Consider the following 22,137-nt stretch of genomic DNA (forward strand, 5'->3'; position numbering starts at 1 on the left):
GAGAGAGAGAGGCAGAAAAAACAGTTTGGGGCAGAAAATACCCTTGTAGGACCAGTTTTGGTGACAAACACAATTTTGCTAGCTTTCTTGCATCAAAACTCATGCAAACAAGCAAAAAACCTAGACCTGTCTAAAACTCAGTACTGTATCAGAAGCTGAATGTTTTAAAGTATAGAATTGTACCCATTTACTGCAAGATGGAATATCTGAGGATTAATAGAGACATAAACTTTCCCAGGATTGGGACACAATTGTAAACCAACATAAAATTAGTGGGTGACATCATGGTGCTCATACTACAAACAGTAGCATGCTTTTTCTTATGGCTTATACTTCTGGTTTTAATGGAGAAAGGCCTTGTATTTCTCTTCTGTTCATAGTCCAGAGCCTGGTGCCCTAGCAACTTTATTTATGGTAAAGGAACTACAGTGTTAAATGTTAGAGTAGGACCTTATAGGCTGACAGGTGGAAAGCAGTTGCAGCAAGTGATGCAGAAAAATTCACTGGATCAAAATGAGTCCAACACAGATTTGAAGTTCAAATTCAGGCACAGGATGTGCTTTTACGATTGTCTTAAGTTCAGATTTATAGCCAGACCTCAGGCTGAGAACCATCAAACTAATAAAGATACATTTGAAAATAGATGCCTTTTTAGTGATATGTAAGGTGGTGGCTGTCTCGGATATGACATAAGATTTTGCTTCTTTCCTTACAGGAAAGATTAATTGTCTAGGATTGCAAGAACAAAAGATTAAATTATCCAGTACTTCAATGGCTGGCATCGTACAATTATTCCAACAGGGTATTTGCAGATGATGACTTTTCAAAAGGAACAAGTTGCAGTGATGGAAGTGTGTGTCTCTGTGTGTCCGATTCTCATGGTGAGACCCACTCAATATCACACAGGGCTTCTGGTTAGCTGATATCACCACTCAGAATGTCCATTGCCCAAGCAGGTTCCAGGACCCCATGCTTAGTTCACAGAAGGGAATGCCTATGATGATCCATATATTCCCTGCGGTACTTGGAAAAGTGATGGTACTACTTCTAATTGCTGAACTGGAATTACTTGAATACCCAACTTTTTATCTAGAAAGACCTGGTATCTGTACCATAACAGGCTCGATATACCTAGAAAAGAAATAAAGAGGGGGGGGGGATAGTAGAGGCTTTGATTAATTGGGCACAGAGCTTGGAAAGTTGCTTTTAATCATAGAATCATAGACCGCAAGGGCCATCCAGTCCAACCCCCTACCATGCAGGAAATCACAATCAAAACATCCTTAATAGATGGCCATCCAGCCTCTGTTTGAAGACCTCTAAGGAAGGAGACTCCACTACATTCTGAGGGAGTTTGTTCCACTGTCGAACAGCCCTTCCTGTCAGGAGGTTCCTCCTAATGTTGAGATGGAATCTCTTTTCCTGGAGCTTGCATCCATTGTTCCGGGTCCTAGAAGTTATTCATTCTTTGTTGTAGCTCCAGCACTCGGACTAGTAGGCCCGATACAGATGGGCAGAAAGGAGCGTTGAGATGCCACCCCTTTCTGCCCCACACAGAGGCCCCAGCAACCAAATGCCTCTGGGCATTTAGGGTGTGCGAACGGCACCATTGGCGCACTCACATGTGCTGAAGACATCCGCATGGTGCGGCACCATTTGGACGCTGCGTCAGGCGTATGTCATCATGGTGGCCCTCGTGTAGATGGGGTGCACTATTATGGCATGGTAGGGCTCGGGAGTGTATGGTCACTCTGTTCTCCTGAGCCCTAATTTTGGCTCCAGGCCTTAGTTACTTTTCCAGTTGTAGTTATTTAAAATAATGTTTAGCTTTCTCAGAACTAGCTAACTATATCTCATTAATACATTTTTATAGAACCTGAACGATGCACGCTGCTTGTTGCAGTGTGTCCTCAAGTCGTTTCTGACCTATGACAACCCTAAGGCAACCCTACCATAATATTTTCTTGGGAGGTTTCTTCTGGCCGGGGGTTCCCATTGCTTTCCCCAGAGGCTGAGAAAGTGTGCTTTGCCCAGGGTCACCCAGTGTGTTTTCATGGCCTAGCTGTGATTCAGTCACAGTCCAATGCTCCCATCCCTATGCCACACTAGCTGCTAGCTTGTCCTATACAACACATATTCCACTTATTCAGCCCATCATTATTTCAGCACCCACAAAACTGTGTGAGGCAATTGTATGCATTTGAGGGTCAGAATTATTAGAAGAATTCATGACTGTTCTGGCTGTTTTTTTGCTGTTTTTAGCTGTTTTTTACATTGTCTATGGTTTATTTGTCTATGATTTTAGTTCTCACTAGAAGTGAAAATGACTAAACTAGGGCCATCATGCCTTGGGCATATCATTAGGGGACCTGACTTGTTGGAAAACATAATGATGCTTGGTAAAGTGGAAGGCAATAGGAAAAGAGGAAGACCGCACTACAGGGGGCTGGTTTAGTCACGGAAGCAATGAGCCTAAGTTTGCAAGACTTGAACAAGGCCATTGATACTTGGGCATCTTGGTGGTCTTTGACAGAGAGCCACCATAGGTCTAAGTCAACTGGATGGTAAGATGGTGTTCAGAGCCATTTTATAAGAGGAATGTTGTTGTTTTTAGTGTTTCTAGTTACATGTTTAACAAGTGTTGTTACCGTTGCTCATTGCTTCAGGAGCCCTAGTCTCCAAGTGATGAATGCAACAAACAAACAAACAAACAGCTATTGGAAAGGGGGATTAATTGCTAGTAATTACTTTCCAATTTCAGGTCCTGCCAAACAGGATTCATCTGGCAATTTCAAAGCTAGAAAATGAGAGAGATCTTTGGCTATTTCCCTGGCTACATACTGTGGCCAAACCATGGGCAAGTCAATCCTGAGGCTAAAACATCCAAATTCCACCAGCCAGCATGGCCATGGAAAGTGCGATCCAGAAACATTTGGAAGCCCCCTCATTTCCAGCCCTGATGGTTTAAGGGAAGATTCTTCTCCTGTTGCCAAGCAGTTTGCCCAATTCTCAGCTTTGGTACAAATGACTGCTCTTGGACAAGACTTTCTTGCTGGCCCTATTTTAAAAAGTGTGTTTGAATGAATTGTTCTCAGGTGGCTACATTGGTTTTCTTGACCTTCTTTTTCTCTAGTTTGTGACTGCAGTGTATCATTAATACCCTCACTTTCATTGGGATGCAGGGATGCTCTTTTTTAAAGCTGTAATACATGCTTTAAAACATGTATGTGTGTGGGGTCAGACTTTCCATCAACAATGTACTGACCTTGCTGAATTGCATTCTTGCAACCCTTTTTTGATCTGCTCCCCCTTACTCTCCTTCAAATGTTGTCCCACCTTATCAACTTTTACTCTCTCTTACACAATGTGTATTATTTACCCAAGACGTAACACACGGCACAGACGATGCAACCCAGAGTGAAATCCGTATACAGAGATAGGTAGACAGTTTTATCCTCTTCAGTCATATATCTTAGCTTCTTAGTCACAAGCAAAAGACAGCCCAACACACAGGTTCCTATAGGAAAGGAAGAGAGGGTTAGTTGGTTGTCTCTCTTTCTTCCAGTTTTTGCTTCCCATTCTGCTCCTTCTGACACAACTTCTGTTGCAGCTGCTCCACTGTCCACCCTTCAAGTGAAGCAACCCAACTCCTTGAAATGACTCCTTGTGTTCTCGCTTACTGCTTCCTAGTTGGTTTTTCACCTCTAAACTAGGGATATGATTTTTCACTAATCTTCTCCAAGGAAGCAATGAGTAATTCTAACAATTTTCTTCCTGCCATGGGGAAGACATTAAAAACCGAGCAGCTTTTGAACACTGTTCACAGTTTGGGACTTACTCTGCACAAAATTTGCACGTTGTATTTTTGCCTAGAGAACACAATTTTTCATGTCAAGTAACAACAGATGCTGTGCAGAAAATCACATTTGTGTTCAGAAAATGCTGTTCTCTCCACAAAACCACTGCAAATGAATTTCGTGGTGAATAAGGGGTTGCACAGACCAGCCAGAAACGCCGGCATTGGGGTGGAGTAGGGGCATGGTGACCGCACGCCGTACACGCCGACTCCATCCCAATGCCAGCCTCTAAACAGAAGGCCAGCCAATATCATTAGTGATGAGGTGAACCTTCTTTTTACAGATATGTAAATAATATAATACCTGTGGTGACGTTAGCCAAGAAGGAAATGAGCCCTTCGCGTATATTCTTTTGCACACAGCGCATGAGAATAGTCCGGGATGAGACCAGTGAAGTTAAGGAACTTAAAATGGCTGCTACCAAAAGGATCCGGGCAATAGTCAGATGCTCTACATAAAATGTAAAAAGAAGAATCGCTTTAGACTGAACCATGCTCTTGAGAGCCTGACTGCTGTATAAAAATAAGGTTCCATATTCAAACCCACACAGCCTAAGGCAGGCAGGGGTTGTTGTATTAGGACATTGAACAGATGCTGCTGAATTTTAGAATACCTGTTCCACAATTTGCGGAATAGGTTCGGGACCCTGGATAGCTCTCCTTAAAACTCAGCTCTTATAAAACTTAGGATGGATTCAATGCCACTGCAATTGAGCCACTAGCCATTTTTTCATTCAGGCAAGATGCTCACAGTGTGACCATGGCATACCTCTCTCTCTCTCATTTTCTCTCTCTCTCGCTTCCCCCTCTCATTCTCTCTCTCCCTTCTGCCCTCCTCCTGTCTTTCTTTCAATCTTGCATGCCTCATAATGTTGAACAACATTTTGGCTGCAGTGCCAACATTTAACCGCTGCACCACTCCTTTAAACAAGAAGTAAATAGGAAACGAATTCCACTCATTTCCCGTTGTTTAAAAAGGGCTCTCCTTGTTCTAAAATGGCCTGATGAACGCTAAAAACAAGACAAAATGCACTCGACATTACTTATGATATATGTGGGGATATTTAGGTTTGCACTTGGACTTTTAAAAAAAGAACCAGAAGCTGAAAGTAACCAATTGACTAGTTACCAAGTCATTCCGTTACTTTTGAGAAACCAAGAAGTAAAGAATACTAACACAGATGACTGTATAATAATTCTTAAATCCTTTCTGGGCTTTGGGGGGTAACAACTGTAATATTTTAATTTTTTTAAAGTGACTTTCCAAGCTCTTAAAAATATATGCACACTCCCAAGACATGCCCCTTACCAGAACTCCTAAAAACAACATCACATTTGTATTGGAAACAGTAGGTCCAAAATCCCATTACAAATTCCCTTTCCCCAGAAGGATGCACAAGCCAATAGGGAGAGGCGCCGATTATCACAAGCAGCAAGAAGTTGACGCAGGCGATGATATAGTGTATCGATTTAAAGATACAAGGGATGGAGATGATAGCCACAAATCCAGATAAGGAGCTAAGTCCTCTTTCAGACAACCTAGGAAAAACAAAAAACAAAACCTGGCATTCACATATTTCAGAACATGGGTGCAAAAGAAGAGCTGCAGTCCTGTATCATGAAGCAGGAGTGTAACATCCCAGCCATGCAATTCTGCCTCCTTTCTGCAATTGCTATAGAATGGCCAGGGACAGGATAGCAAGAGACACCTTGAGAGCATGCTACCTGCTTGGGGAGAAGAGCAAGGCTCAAATAGCCAGGTGGCAGTTCTGAGACCCAGGAGAAAAGAGCTAATGGGCCCAAACAGACAGGCCAAAATAAAGCTGCTTCGGGTCTCTTTGGAGGTATGCTGTTTAAATGACATGCGCATCTTAAGAGGCCAAAAGCTGCGCCAAAGCTGCGCTCCACTTCTTAGGACTGGAGCGTGGCTATGGAGCAGCTTCCAGACTCTTAGGACACAACCATCATTTAAACAGCATACCTCCAAAGAAACCTGAAGCAGTTTTATTTTGGCCTGTCTGTTTGGGCCCATAATATCACCCTTCCAGGCCTCCTGTGAGTAGCTAGAGATCCAGTGAAGTGATGTCAAGTTCCTTCTCCCACTTGCAGAACTGACTATGTTATGGTAGCATGTTCCATGTGTGTCAAGACTTCTTGAAGATGGAGTGAGTGGATGTTGTGCAAGGAAGTACTGAATACATCTTTCACAATATCCATAAAAGAACATACATTGTGGGTTAACCACATGTGTGTCACCTACAGGATTCTAGCCACTGTGGCCTTTGAGATGCTGCTGACTTGAAGCTCCCGACAGTTCTGGCTAGAATAACCAATGCTAAGGTTAATGGGAGTTGCAGTTCAACAGGATCTGGAGAAGCACACAGTTCTCAACTCGGCATCCATTTGGTTTTGCTTTGCCTAGACAATTTATACCTGTCCTTGCTTGGAATGTTTCCCAAGGTATCTTACAAACCATAATATAACTTCACTCCTCAAGATACCCTCAGACATACATAGCCCAACAGTGTTTTGTCCTCTGGAATGGATGGCATCAAGTCATGCTTCTCTTTGGTTTTAAATTCCTAAAGCAGCTGGCATTTGGAATGCAGTGATCCTTAGATCAGCCATATTAGGCTAGCCAGGATTATCCCACCCCATGTACTTCAGATGTGAGGGAGAAGGCTATGGGTGAAGGGCAGATACTTTCCCAAATAACTTCACTAAAATGACAAGGTTTGAACCACATGCTTCCTAAACATGTAGATATTATGCATAAGAACCCTACATTGGGTTCTTGTGCAAAAGTCCTATTTCTGCTCATCATATTTCAGATGCTGTGACCTGAATAATCTTCATGTTAGGGTAGCTGGAGGGACCAAAGGAGGTGGGGTCCTTGAGCTGTCTATCATACACTATACTTAACAGGTTCCTCAAAAATATTTTTGCTTGCATTGAGTCTCACAGACATGGTAGAATACAATTGCAAGCAACATTAAAGTGGGCATCCTGTGAACCAGGCCTAAATGCCCAGAAGGTACCAGATCCTGCCTGATCTTGAAAGCTAAGCAAAGTCAGGCCTGCTTAGTCCCATCTGCTGTGGGCTATATTTCAGAATAAAGCAATGGCAAACCATCTCTGAGTATTTTTTGTCTAATAAAATGCTATGAAATTCATGGAGCCACCACAATTCAATACGCAGCTGGAAGACATACTGACATATATTCTGTTAGTTACAATGGCATGTCCAACTTACACCTATATAACTCGCTTCTGTTGCTGTTGCAGAGTTCTGTACTGACCGTGAAGTGACCAACATTCCAACAAACCACTTTTTCTCTGCACTATACCGGATCCCAACCACATCACAACCTGATTTGTGGTATTCATGCTTTGTCATCAGTTTGCCAAATCTGGAGACAGCAACAATACTTGCCAAGTAGATATTGAACGTTGAGCTTTAAAGTGATGGCACTGTCTTGCCTCTACATCAGGCTCTAGGGGAACCATGGAAGCCTTGAATCAGCGTGTCTGAGATCTGTGAAAGACCAGAGGGGGGGGGGGGAAAGGTTTTGAAGCTTAATCCAAACCAAAAAAAATGCTGGTGGTAAGAGTGATGGATGATTATCTCAACCTATTCTAGATGGGGTTGCCCTTCCTTGGAAAGACTAGCTATGACTTTTAAAGCATATTTATGAAATCATCTTTGTTTCTTTATATAGACAGATGGGGCTTTGAGCTACGGCGCAGTGACATCTCTTGTGTGTCACACTATTTAGAGCCAGCGCACAAAGCATGTCATTGGCGTGCATGCTGTCTGAATGAGTGTGCACCCAAAATGGCACTGGGAGAGCAAGGAGCATGCGAACGCTCCGCACTCCCCAGTCCTAATTTCAGCCTCAGGCAAAATGGCGGTCTGTAGCGGGCCTTTTTTATCTCAAGGGTGGAAGGCTGTAATACTGTCTGCATGTGACTGACCCTTGAGAGTGCCAAGAAACTCCAGGGGCTTTGGAAATATTTTGGAGGGGAGATGGACCCACCAAAAGGAGTTCCATGCTGAATGCCACCTTTGGGTATTTCTTTCTGCACCTCAATCTATGACTTAGGGATAAAGAGTTATGTATGTCAATGGTAAACAAGTAGATTAGTAAGTCCCTATTCAATGTTCCCCTGAAGGAAGCAGTCCCAAAGAAACCCATGGCATCTTATGAAACAGCTTTTGCAGAAGCAATTTCCATGTCAGTAGTAAAACAGGATCTAGGATAGGGATGGGAAGAATATCTGCTTGAGACAGTGGAGACATGCTGCCAGTTGGTGTAAACAGCACTGAGCTAGTTGGACCAGTGATCTGGCTTGGTATAATTTAGACTCCTGGAAGTCAGAGCTTGGAAATGTTGGCTTTGGGGACCAGAACTCTGAGGATACCTTGGCCAACCTAGCCAGTGGGAATGTAAGGGTCACAAAAATAAGATTTCCAAACTCTGCTTAAAAGGTCACTCTCTGGGTCAGGAACTCACATGCCTGTTGAAGCATACAGAAGAGCATTAGGACATGGTATCATTATAAAACAGTAAATTTTCTTACCGAGAAGGGATTCCAGATAAAAAAGGCTTGATCTGATGTTGACTACCAGTGAATCAGACCTTGGGTTTTCCCATCGGTGTTCTTGCATAGACTCCTCCTGATCAACCTAGGATCCAAGGCTGATTGGCTTCCTCAGTTCCAACTGCCATGGAATCTTCTTCACTGAATGCCAGGAGGTGCCATGCTGTGCAGAAGCAAAAAAGGGCAACTCTACAAGTTGCCACTCACTCTTGTTTTCTGAAACAGGCTTTCCAGTGTCTCAAGCCTTGACTTTCAGCATTCCCTCTGCTACATAAAGTAACACCTATGAATTTTTTTTGTCTGTGTTTGGGTCTGTTTTTAGAAAAGTTACAATACTTCTGCGCACATATGGAGGGCCTTTCCCTGACATGTAACTGATCAAATGTTAAAGTGCTTCTGACAGAATGTGCTTTCCCCTCTGAAAAATATCTCCACGAATAATGGAATAAGAGACAGGCAAGTACCTGGCTAATCTTTTCCTCACAACCTCCCCACATTCTTACCATGCACCCAACTCTGCTTTCAAGTTCTTTACCTCCTAGCACCCCCTTTGCCTCTTTCTGGAACTAAGGCGTATTATCTACATGGGACAGAGGAGTGGAACAAAGTCACCAGTGTGAATGTTAAGAGAGATTTGTGGATGTCAAAGATTGCAATTGCTAAATACCATGGACCCAAAAAATGCCCATGAGATATTGAACCATTAAATGATTGTCAACATTAGATGGGAATTATACAGCTGTCCAGATGTTGGTGGGGTGTAAATCTCAGCACTACTAAGAAATATAGTGAATGCTGAGGGATGACAGGAATTGTGTGACACACACATACACCCAATGTTAGTGGACTGTAAGGGGTCATTCCCACTTACCTCTTGATTCGATTCCTGAACCGATTCCTGAATCCAGTTCAGCAAACAGAGTGGTGCCTACTATGTTTGCACCCGTTTCAGGAATTGGTGTAGGAAGCGACAGCTGTAGCTTCCCCGCCATGCCTCTGTCCATCCTCCTGGCCATACCAGGGGCAGAGGAATGGCTAGGATGGAAGGAGAGGGCCAGGCTTGGAGGACTGAGACATGCCGGGATGAAAAGAGAGAGGCAGACCATGAGGACGGAGCAGGCATGGAGGTATGGCCAGGAGGCTGGGGAAGCCGCTGCCAGTGGGAACCAGGGCGGATTCGAATCCAGTTTTAATCTTCCAAGTTCCCACTTGGGCTGAATCGACTTATTTCCAAATAAATCAATTCACCCCCCCCCAAAAAAAACCCATTTTACCAGTATCTTTTTGATGCAAGTTAAATGGGTAAAAATGGGTAAAAACCATGCCCTCCCTTTCCGAATTGCTTCAGCGATTTGAATTAAATGGGAACCATGGTGGTTTAAACCGGATCATTTGGAATCACAATCCTGTTTAAACCATAGTGGGAATGAGGTGTAAATCTAAGCAGCATAGGCAGCATTGTAAATGGTGAGAGATGATGGGAGTTGCAATCCAACAACCTTTGGAGGACTGCATGATATCTATCTCTGATTATAACCTTGCATCCAATTGAGAAACATCCATTCCACAAAAGATTTTATTTGCAATGTTTGAAAGTTATCATTATTATCTGGAAGCAGTCTTTGTCCTGAAAATGAATTCTCTTTCGAGGCAGTAACTTTCTGTATTGCTGGGTGGGGTGGAGACTATCTTGCAAAGGGGCAAGAAAATCCAATCGTTCAAAAAGGTAGGATCAGTACAACACAGTGTTGCATTGGAAACAGATATCCTTTCCACAGACGAAATAGCTTCTGGTTAAATGACAGCACCATTCAAGATGTCTGTTATCTGTTGAATCTTGTTCCTTGAACAGTTTATAGCTCACACACAGAAGTGTCTGTGACTGTACATAATGTAATGGCCCATAGATTACATGGCAAGATTACTGCAACTTGGTGAGTCATCTGCTCCAATCTCTTCTAGCGTTATTTCACGGTTTAACTTTTGTTCTTCAAAGTCGGTGTTCTTGCACTGTTGTAGGCTGTATACACCTTGGTGGACAAAAGTTAGAAAGGACAAATTATATTTACTTATTAAGCAAAATATTTATATTTCTCCCAACATCCAAAGATCTCAATTAAATGAGTTTAAAACAATAAATAATGATACTGATTTTAAAAGATTAAAACATATTCAATGATTTATCAATTAAAAACCAAGCAATTTAAAAGCAGTTAAAACTATGGCCCTGTACAGACGGGCCCTTTGCGGCATCATGGTGACGTGCTAGGGTTGCCTCGGGGCAGGGTGTGCACATGCCCCGCAACCCTAGCACATCGCCATGATGCCATAGCTGTGCAGCACCGTCCAGACAGTGCGCACAGCTATGACATCACTGCTGTGCGGCGTCCAGATGGAGCCACACAGCAGCGACATGCTCACACCGCCACCAGCAGTTTGCAACGGCACAAAAAGGAGCCGCTTTTCAGCACTTCTTTTGCGCAACCACACTGCATAATTTGGTTGCTGTGGTGCAGCAATGCAAAAAAGAGAGGTGGCTGTTGTCCACCTCTTTCTGGTGATCCGTACCCCGCCCATGTTAAATAGTGCAACCATAAGACAGGCATAGCATGGATAAACATCAGTTAGGACTGAAGACTATAACAACAACAACAACAACAACAACAACAACATTTTGTCTTGGTGCTGAAATGATTCCTCACAGGGGAGTGCCCTGTGCCCCATAAAGGGTCCTGTACCCTCACATAGCCATGGTAACCAGGAAATACATCAAGATCTACACATAGATCTTCCAACAGCCACTAAGGATTTCTAACACTGCAATATCTAAAACCAGAAAATCCCATCCCCTTTTCTCAGTCCTTGGATGATTGTGTGAAAGAACTTGTGCTCTTGGTTTTGGAAGAATGAATCATAGATTTCTGGGCTGAATTCATGCTCCCAGGCACTCTGTTCCTTAAGTTGTATCAAATGTCTGCCTGATTGAGCCACTGTTCAGAACCATATTAGTGAACCTCAGCGATCTGGAACAACAAAGTAGATCCCATCACCCTTAAGTCTATTTAGTCATCTTCTATGTCTGTGGTCACCAACCTTTGGTTCTTATTTATTTTGGACTTCAGCTCTGGGATGCCACAGTGAACTTGGCCAACAGTCAGGGATTATGGTAGATGAAGTCCAAAACATCTGGAAGACCAAAGGTTGGGAACCACTGCTCTATGGGATTAATTGTATAACACCCAAAGTTGCCCTAGAATTGGACTGTAAAGAACACATCTATGTTTCCTAGCCCTCAATGAGTAAGGGTGTCTGGACACATCCAGATAACCTGCTGAGACAATGGCCAACTTGTACAAGGTTTTTCATGAATTGGGATTATTTATTTATTTAGCCAAAAAATATCCACAACATTTGTACATAAACCTCAAACACAATTGTACTGAGCACGTTCTGTCATATATAAAATACAGTTTTATACACAGAAGCATGGGTTTTTTTGGGGGGGAGGGGATTACATGCAAACAAGAAAGAGCAGTTTTTTAAAAAAAATATCCCCCCACAAAAAGATGCCAATTGTGAAAAATTGTCCCGGTACACACCACCAGGATGTGATATCCTGGCGGTGATAGTAGGGCTCAGGACCACGCACCAACTGCATGGTCCCGAGCCCTATTACATGCAGGCGGTGGAGTAATGGCAGCGTCCTATCCACACAGGCGCCACCATCTTTATGTAATGGACATCTGCATGTCGCTGCACATCTGTTACGTCACGAGTGTGCCATTGGTGCACTTGCGACATAACCAGGGCGCTGGGAAAAGAACCCATAAAAAACGGGTTCTCTTAACTCTGAAGGGATGTTGCACAGTGTAGCGGCTGTGGCATCCCTCCAGAGTTAAAATGGGCACCTGCAGACTGCCATTTTCGGGTGGTCTGTCCTGTGCCATTGTCGACCATATGTAGAAATACTCATAATCAAACGAGAAGGAGAAAACGTTTGGATTTTTCCATCTGCATTTGCAAGTACAAGCTAAGTGGCGATTTGCATTCCTTGTGAGTTTTATTATATGAAAATTAGCCCGTTTTCCAATGAGGGTTTGGACACTATCATTGGATGGGCCATATCCTGGATATTGGTTATCTCTGCTTTTTCATCTAAGGTAGTTTGAAAAAACATGAGGGTGTTTTTTTTTATCTCTGGCAGGCCATCATAATTGGTAGATGGGCCACCTTTTACTGAGGTACAAGACAAGACCTATTGCACTGAATATGATCTGTGAATGGTTTGTCTATTTGTTACTCTGGCTTCAACACCAAATTATTACCTGATCTTACGCAAAGTCTGGTCCCACAGTGGTGGGTACTTACCTAAGATGAAGCTTAGAATACAAGCCAAGCAACCGAAGTAGAAACCACAGAATGGTATTAGACGATTGCCGTGTATGTCTACTATCGTCCTAAGCTTGATGAATGTAATCAGCAAAGTGCAGAAAAGAAAGATTCCTGCAGGCAAGGAAGACAGACCTGGGGTTATATCCATCCTCGGAGCTCATGCTTTTGGTTCTTTTTCTGTTCTTGACCATTGCTTCTCTGAGCCCCCTCCTTCCAAAGTTCATAGACTAATAGAGCTGGAAGAGACCTCAAGGGTCATCCAGTCCAACCCGATTCTGCCATGCATGAAGACCCCCTGCAGATAGACATCCAGGCTCTCTCTCTAAGCAGGAGACTCCACTAGACTCAATGGAATCTCTCCTGTTCCTTTGAAGGCTCAGCAACCTATCTCTCCTTTCCACCCCTTCCCACTTCTAAACTCACATGTTGATGTGGGTTTTTGGTTTATCTCCTTAATTGTTGTTTCTTAATTTGAAACCAAAGATGCACGAGGAATTTCATCTTGGTGAATTCTGGTGTGAACTGACCTGATCCTCATCTTACAGACTAATGTCCAGATTGGCGCATTTGTCCTGCAGATTTTGCACTCCATGTAATTTCACAATCTCAGGTCTCAGATCAAAAAATGTACCAAAAATGCATTTTTAAACACACATTTTGTGACAGGATGTATCCAAATGGTTAGGCCTAACCACAGCACACTGACTGAGTTAATGGGATCTTGACCAATCTATATTATGTAAATCTCACTGATTCAGTGGTTTTATTCTACCCAAGGCTAACAATTAGATCTAGTCCAATATATTTTAAAATTAATACTTAAAGATGAAATGTACATGTCAATACATATTTTCTGTTCAAAACATTCGGAAGGGACATGATATTTTCTCAAAGGAGGTCCATACAACCTCTGGAAATGGGGCAGGGGCAAGAGGGGCTAAAATTGGTTCCCATACGTCTTCCTCTCTGCCTGAGACAGTGGCATCAATAGGGTTGGCATCACCTAGTCCAGTAACTCATGGTATCACTCCTGCATTAACGTCCTCCCATCCCACACCAGACATAATCCTTAGTCATTTTTATATTAATGTTATTAATAAATCCTAATTCCGATTTATCACCAAACGTAATGGCAATAGTTGTGATATGAAGAACTGGCAAAATTAGAATTAAACCTTTAAATGGCAATAACATATGCACAGCCTAAATGTATTCACATGCACATAGTTCCATGTGGTTAAAGTGAACATTTGGTAAGATGGGATGTTTTAAAATAAAAATTTAAAAGTATATTTTTTTAAAAATTAAAAATATCTAATAGCGAGTGTCTGTTTCTCAACTTTGTCTGCATGTGCTACAGAGGAACCCTTCCCCATGCAAAGTCTACTCTTGACCATGAAGCTTCAGTTGTATTATGTTTCCTATTCAACTCTATGGGAATCAGGCATCTCACACAATACCTGTGATGAAGTTAGCCACAGATGAAGTGAAGTTTTCATCTAGGTTGACGTTCCAATCCGTAATGCAATTAAGCACTTCCCACATCGAAAGCAAAGCAATCAAACCAGAAATATCAGCTACTATAGAAAGGGCCTGGGCAGCATCTAAGAAAGCTAGAGGAAATATTAAAAGAACAATTAAGCATTGTTACAAATGTTCGCTTCCTTTTTGGAATTACATAGGTAAATATGTACCGTTCACATCCCAGTTTGCATTTATAGGCACATTCCGTACTGACTCCAGCTGTGTCTACACTGCAAAAGTAATGCAGTTTGATACCACTTAAACTTCCATGGCTCATTGCTATGTCATTCTGGGATATATTTTCAAGCCATACTTGAATCCATGGATAAAAAGTCTGTGGATACGGAAAGCCAACTGTATTCCTTTCTAATGCAAAATTGTAAACAATCTTGACTATTTACAATTTACACAGCAGCCATAATCAGGACTGGCCCTACCATTAGGTATATGATGAAGCAACTGCCTCAGGTTGCATTGATGGCATCTTCTTGGCTGATGTGATGAATGGTTGGTGGAAAACTGTACTCCATTGCCATTATTGTAGTAAGGTTCTCATGCATGTTCAGAAAGTCTATGCATGGAATGGAGGCTGCCACCATCTTGCCCCTTGCTTCAAGATTTATGACTGACTCCTGAACAGGATGCCTAGTATTTGGGGATAATTAGTGTCTGGGTTGTCTATTTCTTAAGGGTATACCCCAGTTTTCCATATAAAATGCCTAATGTGTTTAACAATAAAATACGTCGCAACATTTACTGCACATTTTGGGGTTAGCTTATATAAATCTGTTTACTCGGAGATTGGAAAATTCATCTTCCAAAAGGATTTTTTTCTAGTTACTCATCATAGTGTTTTAGAAGTAATTTACTGCCATTTTTCATGGCAGTTTTAGAAACATCTTGCAATCCTTCTTGCTTTTTCATTGATTTTCATTACTTGAAAAAGAAGCACAGGATTGTTAAGGGTTTGGCCTTAACATTTATATTTAGATCCTATAAAAATGCATTCAAATACTCTTTAAAGGTAACCTTTTAAAGTAATCACAACATGTAACTGCTTACACCAATAAAGTAAATTTGGACTAAGTCAGCGGTGGTAATAAAGACTTGGATGGATCCATTCATATGACAGGGGCAGCTGCCACACTGCCAAATTACTTTGGTTTAACTTCACTTCACTGTCATGGCTCCATCCTATGGAATCCTGGGATTTGTAGATCGCTGTGGCATCAGAGCTTTTAGCCAAAGCAGGCTAAATATCTACCAAAACTATAAATCCCAGAAGTCCATAGCCTGGAGCCATGGCAACTGAAGCAGTATCAAACTGCATTAATCTTGCAGTGTTGACACAGCCAATATTGTAGTGCAATGATCCCACTTTAACCCATGGCAACACCCTATGGCAGTGATGGCGAACCTATGGCACATGTGCCAGAGGTGGCACTCAGAGCCCTCTCTGTGGGCACATGTGCCATCACCCCAGCACAAAGTTTTCCAGAGTTTGTTACTAGAAAGCCAGAGGGACACAGCACTTTGCAATATATAAGTGGGTTTTGGGTTGCAGTTTGGGCACTCGGCCGCTAAAAGGTGCACCATCACTGTCCCATGGGATCCTGGGAGCTTAGAAAGAGCCACTTAGAATTCACAGCCATAGACCTCTAACGGCTCACCAAACTACAAGCCCCAAGATTCCATAAGATGTTGCCATGACAGTTAAAGCAGAATACATATGTAGCATTATTTTGGTGTAATGTCTCTACATCCTTTTCAGCCAAAAGAATTAGCAATTTCGTTGTCCTAAAAGTGGGATAAAAGTAAGCCAACTATAGGTTTCTTACTGCCAGGGTCAAAGAGCTCATTACAACCATTCCGATCACAGAAGTTCCACAATCCCCTTAGAAGGTAGCCTTCTTGAAACCGGTACCAGAGCAGTAAAGGAGTGAGAGTAGAAATTATGAGCATCACAAAGGCGATGGCAGACATGCCGCGGAAGACAGTTCTTTGGGTTTTCGGTGAGCAGTTCTTCGAGATGATCTACAGAAAGATCAAAGTCTAGCATCAGATATTTTATTTTATCTACATATTACTCTAATTTCTGCAGATTTTTTAAACATTTAATTTTCATTGACCTATTCAGTTACAGAAAAAGAAAATATATTTCCCACCTCTTCCCCCAATTTCCAGTTTAAATACATAACCTTTGCATTTCCTTCCTAGGACTAGACATGCTCCGATTGATTTCTAACTCTCTTATATGTTCTTATTTCTGTGACACTACTTTATCTAGTATTCCTTTTTCTAAACCCCTCAAGCTTATATCATGAAAATTTACACTTTTATACAATATAATTCGTTCCCATTTCTTTTTTCTTCTTATCCACCGACACAAAGGACGGGAAATATTTGACTCCTTAAGTTTAAACTAATTTCCAAAATTTGGTCCTTCTCAAAAGCAAGATAGAATGATATCTCTCAGTTAAACAAGAACATCTTATGCACCATCATATCTCTCTGGAGTTACCACTAGCTTTCCACCTCTGACAACAATATGCCCCACTGCCTCCTTCTCTCCATACTCTTCAGCCGACACAACCCTGGTTGGTTTCTATGCCTGCCTTTGTGATATTGTCAATGATGTCACAGATTCTACCCAGTGCCAGCCTCTCTGCAATGCCCTTAGAAACCCCCAGTTCTAATGGGAGGCATGATAGGCAAACAAGTTTCCAAGTGTCCTGGTTGGTCAAGAACAGCCCTGATCAGTTCTCCATTGCTCCACTTTTTCAGCTGCTTTTAGAACATCACAGTTTCCTCTTCTCCTTCCACTTTCCCTCTCAATCCTCAGTTTAATTCAGTTGCGGCAAACTGAGTTCCAAGTGGAAGAGTATTATGCATTCAATTAATGTGTGGGATGGATAGGAAGAGATAGAAGGGTCAAAATCTTGCTCTTCCCAGTAGGCTCAGGCAACAGCAAACTGCTGCGGCCCATGCTAGCTTGTGCGTTCTTCCTCATTAACCTTTTTAGCCATCTTGACCACACTTTGATGTTGCTTGGCCACATATGTCCCAGTTTTCCCCTGGAAAATGTTGAGGAGCGTGAACAAGTTGTTTTTCTGGACAAGCTGTTCTTCTGATTCCCTATTCCTCACACCCAATATTCACTGTCACTCAGGATCACACTAAGCTAGGATGGGAGACAACTGGCTGAATGAAACTACGTGCGAAAGGGATCTAGGAGTCCATATAGACCACAAGTTGAACATGAGTCAACAGTGCAATGTGGCAGCTAAAAAGGCCAATGCAGTTTTAGGCTGCATCAATAGAAGTATAGTGTCTAGATCAAGGGAAGTAATAGTGCCACTCTATTCTGCCTTGGTCAGGCCCCACCTGGAATATTGTGTCCAGTTCTGGGCACCACAATTCAAAATTGACACTGAGAAACTGGAGCGTGTCCAAAGGAGGGTGACTAAAATGGCGAAGGATCTGGAAGCCATGCCCTATGAGGAACGACTTAGGGAGCTGGGGATGTTTAGTCTGCAGAAGATAAGGTTAAGAGGTGATATGATAGCCCTGTTTAAGGGGGTCATATTGAGGATGGAGCAAGCTTGTTTTCTGCTGCTCCAAAGAACAGGACCCGGAACAATGGATGCAAGCTACAAGAAAAGAGATTCCACCTCAACGTTAGGAGGAACTTCCTAACAGTAAGGGCTGTTCGACAGTGGAACACACTTCCTCAAAGAATGGTGGATCCTCCCTACTTGGAAGTTTTTAAACAGGTGGCCATCTGTCGGGGATGCTTTGATTGAGAATTCCTGCATGGCAGAATGGGGTTGGACTGGATGGTCCTTGCGGTCTCTTCCAACGCTAGGATTCTATGATTCTAACTAGAGGAAGGAAGAACAAGGATTCCTCACTTGCTTTTGGCTTCAGTGTCAGAAACAATTTAAACCTGAAAGCTTCTTCCAGGGCCGGCTCTATGCTTCATACTTTCTCATTGGTGTGTTTTTCCCTTTTGCCATGACACTCCCCTTCCAGCTACTTTACTGAGCATCAGCTGCATGAGAAGAAAATCATCCATTCTGTCTCTAATGGGAGCATGGGAATTCTCGTGAATGATATTTCCATCTGGTTTGGTGGAGGGAAGTCAGAAAGATTCCTAGGGAATTCTGGGATTTGTAGTCTGGTGAAGGATGCAAAATTCCGCACGATGCTCCCTTGAACTACAGCACTATAGCTCTTTGCCAGAGAACTCTCTAAGTATGTCAGAAAACTACAAATGCCCACATTCCATGGAATGAAACCATGACAAAATGTTATGAAACTGATATAGCTGGATAGTGTGGATATACCCATAGCCTGTAGCAAAAGACCTCCCTCTTTCAGACTTCCAGGGGTCTCTAAAGAAAAACAATGAGCAGCATCATGGGTATAAAGGTTGCTGGCTAAGCCAATGCTGACAAGTGGAACTTTGAAAATGTTGGCTGAATTATATTGGGAACCCAAACCAGAGTTGACCTATTGAATCCATTGTTGCTGAAGGTTCCATATGAGTTGGTACTAGAGCGTGGTGAATTAACATTTATGTAGATCCCAGTGATTTGATGGATTTACTCTCACAATATGTACTCATCACATTACTCTGGCTTCTGCGAGAGAGAACAGCCAGATACAAATCTATCATATCTCAGCCAAGATGCTTATGGGAACCCCTTTCTCCTTTTTTCAACTGGCCTGTGAAGGAGAGAAGGACGCCAAGCATCTGCTGGACCTAGTCCCCTCTCCCACTTTCTTTGTGTCATGTCTTATTTAGATTATAAGCCTGAAAGCATGGAAGGGTCCAGAATGTTCCATAGTTGTTACAGTAACCAAGAAGAAAGTAATAGAATTTGGAATGGAAGGAAGTCTCAGTTCTCAGAGAGGAAGTCCTCAGCTGCAAACTTCTAAGCCAAGGATAAGCTCCTCTTTGTGCATTGTGCAAAAATCCTGCCAGCGAAGTCTCGGTTTGCTCCTCCATGAGGAATGGTCTTCCTTTAAGAGGAGGAAGTACAAACCTAAAGAGCCCCAAGTCTACAGGTTGAGCGATGGGGTGGAGTGAAAACTTGGCTTCAGGATTCACCATCTTCACCATCTTCTTGCTTGTCATCACAATCATGGACCATCACTGGATCTATGTCCAGTCAGAGAGGCAGTCTTATTACAGTGGCATTTGGAAAGTCTGTAAGAAGCTGGTGTGTGCTGACATCATTGCTGTCTCACGTAAGGCACATTTCTCCTTTTTCACAGCTGTGGAGCCCTTGGGGCCATCTTTGTTTTAGAGCATATTATAGTACTGTATATGAAGTTTTTCTACATGAGCACTGACTCAATCCTGTGTTACAAAGGGGTGGAGGATGGATGAGTTTTACTCACTGCCTCTAATCCTAGCCAAGGCTCCATATGAGTTAGTACTAGAGCGTGGAAAGGGTTTTCATGGCCGAGAAGGGATTTGGAAAGAGCAGCGAGAACTGAACACTTAACACCCCTTCTGAAATCTATGCATTTGTTGCCAGTTGATCTATGGTACCCAATTTAAGGTATTAGCATTGCCATACTGAGCTCTACATTAAGCTCGGGATCCAGATTTTTCAAGGACCACCTAAGACAGTACTAACCTACCAGGAATTTGAATTCAGCTGCAGAAGCTCTGTCATGCCTTGGAGTAGTGTGGCCTGTAGGGCTACCATATAGACAGGGCTTTCCCAGGGGTAATAGCCTATTAAAATGGTGAAGGGTCTGGAAACCATAAAGTCTTATGAGGAACGACTTAGGGAGCTGAGGATGTTTAGTCTGGAGAAGAGAAGGTTAAGAGGTGATATGATAGCCCTGTTTAAGTATTTGAAGGAAGAACATATTGAGGAGGGAGCAAGCTTGTTTTCTGCTGCTCCAGAGAACAGGACCTGGAACAATGGATGCAAGCTCCAGGAAAAGAGATTCCACCTCAACATTAAGAAGAACTTCCTGACAGTAAGGGCTGTTCGACAGTGCAACACACTCCCTCGGAGAATGATGGAGTCTCCTTCCTTGGAGGTCTTCAAACAGAGGCTGATGGCCATCTGTTGGGGGTGCTTTGATTGTGATTTCCTGCATGGCAGAATGGGATTGGATTGGATGGCCCTTGGGGTTTCTTCCACCTCTATGATTCTATACTCCTTCTCTTCTTCCTCCTCTTTTCCTCCTCCTCTTCCATGGCCACCACCATCAGTATAACCAGATTTGAGAGCTTAGATTCAGGACCTTCCAAAGCAAGGCACAGCAGCCATGATAGGATTCATACATTCAGCAGAGATTCTTCATTGTAAAGAACTGTTGGGACAATCTTGCGGTTAGCTCTCTCAACAGGTTTGGCTTTCTCTTGCCAGTGATACATTCCATTCACAGGTAAGGCATTTAGCACTTTGGCACACATCTGGCATCTTGATGTGGAATATTATAGAGAAATATTCATACTACTACTGTACTTTAGTACTATCCATACTACTTTAGCCAGCTACGTATGAAATAGATACAGCAGAGACCTACCACATCACAGACATATGGTACATGACAAATAATTAGAAATGCGTGCTTTCTCGGTACAGATTTTAGACACAGAAAGAGAGGCATGTGCTTGTCTGTTTTTGTGTTTGTGTGTGTGAAGAAAGACAGAATAATACTGCAGTTTCCCCTTCTTGGTCTATAACAAGTTGTCTTTTCTTCTAATCCCTTTCTATCACAGCCAATGTTCAAGGTGCAAAAACACTGTTGGTTATGGCTCTTTTTTCCGGTTTTGTCGGCGTTTCATTTATGACATTCACCTACCGCTATTCCTCAAGCTTTACAATATACCGGTACCTCATTTCAGGAATGGGATCTTTTATCACAGGTAAAAATATCACATTTCAATTCACATATTACCAAATTCTACTGAGTCAGATCCTTTTAGCTGGAGATGCCAGTGGTTAAATGTCTTTGGTTATTATTTTAATGGTTGAAAACTATATTTTCCAATTGACAGAAACCAGGAGGAAGAGAATCCTGTAGAGATAAAGAAGCCTTGCAATTTGGGACTGTTTTTGTGCAAAATATGCTTGGCTTTTTTGGTGTAGGAAACAACGTTTTCTGCGTGGAAAATTGTTCTCCTCCATAGAGAATCCTGTTTGCTGCACAACAAATTGCAAATTTGTGCAGAATAGGTTCCCAACTGTACCATTTTCTATACAGGAAATATCATTTCCTGTACAGAAAAACAATGTTTCTGATCATAGATTACACATTCATAATTGCTTTAGTGAATTCCTGCCAACAGCAACAAGAGTGAGAGATGAGAAGAGACCAAGAGTCCTTTATAATTATGGATTTGTAAGAACTAAGTCATAGTAACATCTGTAAAGCCAAGCAGTAGTGAGAAAGTGGGTACCAGATAGCATGTTGCTTAGTGCCATGGGATGTGTTAAATTATATGTGGAGGTAGAATGGGTAGCAAATGCTCTCAAGAAGAAAGAGGCCTCTCCTCTTGAGTCTGGCTCCACACATTAACATACTAATCCCAATATCTGGTTTACTGCCTCTAGTTCAAAGGCTAGGCAACCTTCATCTGGTTGTTAAAGGGCACACTACGGGCACACAGCAAAACTGAGGCTGCCTCCTGAGGGCACTCATCTGCCATTCTGAGCAATCCGTCAGGAGTCAACATCACTAATGCTGTGTTGGAGCACAGGTTCCATGCAACAAAGTTTTGAAATAGATGG

The 22,137-nt window shown here is 42.5% G+C and overlaps 3 protein-coding genes across 3 annotated transcripts in view; 1 reads left to right on the forward strand and 2 right to left on the reverse strand.

The window, feature by feature from the left end:
* Positions 1-468: 468 nt before the first annotated feature.
* LOC121915986 lies at positions 469-8,549 on the reverse strand. Its single transcript, XM_042440687.1, has 6 exons — positions 8,438-8,549; positions 7,290-7,391; positions 5,166-5,395; positions 4,161-4,307; positions 3,380-3,517; positions 469-1,131 (listed from the first exon to the last, which is right to left on the reverse strand). Exons 2-6 carry the CDS (start codon positions 7,361-7,363, stop codon positions 995-997), a joined length of 726 nt encoding a protein of 241 aa, XP_042296621.1. The 5' UTR covers positions 7,364-7,391; positions 8,438-8,549; the 3' UTR covers positions 469-994.
* Positions 8,550-10,072: 1,523 nt separating this feature from the next.
* Positions 10,073-16,959, reverse strand: LOC121915989. Its single transcript, XM_042440690.1, has 5 exons — positions 16,874-16,959; positions 16,213-16,408; positions 14,311-14,463; positions 12,827-12,961; positions 10,073-10,488 (listed from the first exon to the last, which is right to left on the reverse strand). The coding sequence occupies exons 1-5, from the start codon at positions 16,877-16,879 to the stop codon at positions 10,367-10,369; spliced, it is 612 nt and encodes a 203-aa protein (XP_042296624.1). The 5' UTR covers positions 16,880-16,959; the 3' UTR covers positions 10,073-10,366.
* A 2,362-nt stretch (positions 16,960-19,321) lies between these two features.
* The window catches only part of LOC121915988 (claudin domain-containing protein 2-like), a 5,833-nt gene continuing 3,017 nt past the window's right edge, over positions 19,322-22,137 (forward strand). The window contains exons 1-2 of the mRNA XM_042440689.1: positions 19,322-19,627; positions 21,126-21,272. Of these exons, the coding sequence (XP_042296623.1) occupies positions 19,453-19,627; positions 21,126-21,272 (322 nt within the window). The 5' untranslated portion in view covers positions 19,322-19,452. The remainder of the gene's footprint in view (positions 19,628-21,125; positions 21,273-22,137) is intronic.

Source organism: Sceloporus undulatus, chromosome 9 (genome assembly GCF_019175285.1).
Source record: "Sceloporus undulatus isolate JIND9_A2432 ecotype Alabama chromosome 9, SceUnd_v1.1, whole genome shotgun sequence".
Lineage (NCBI taxonomy): Eukaryota > Metazoa > Chordata > Lepidosauria > Squamata > Phrynosomatidae > Sceloporus > Sceloporus undulatus.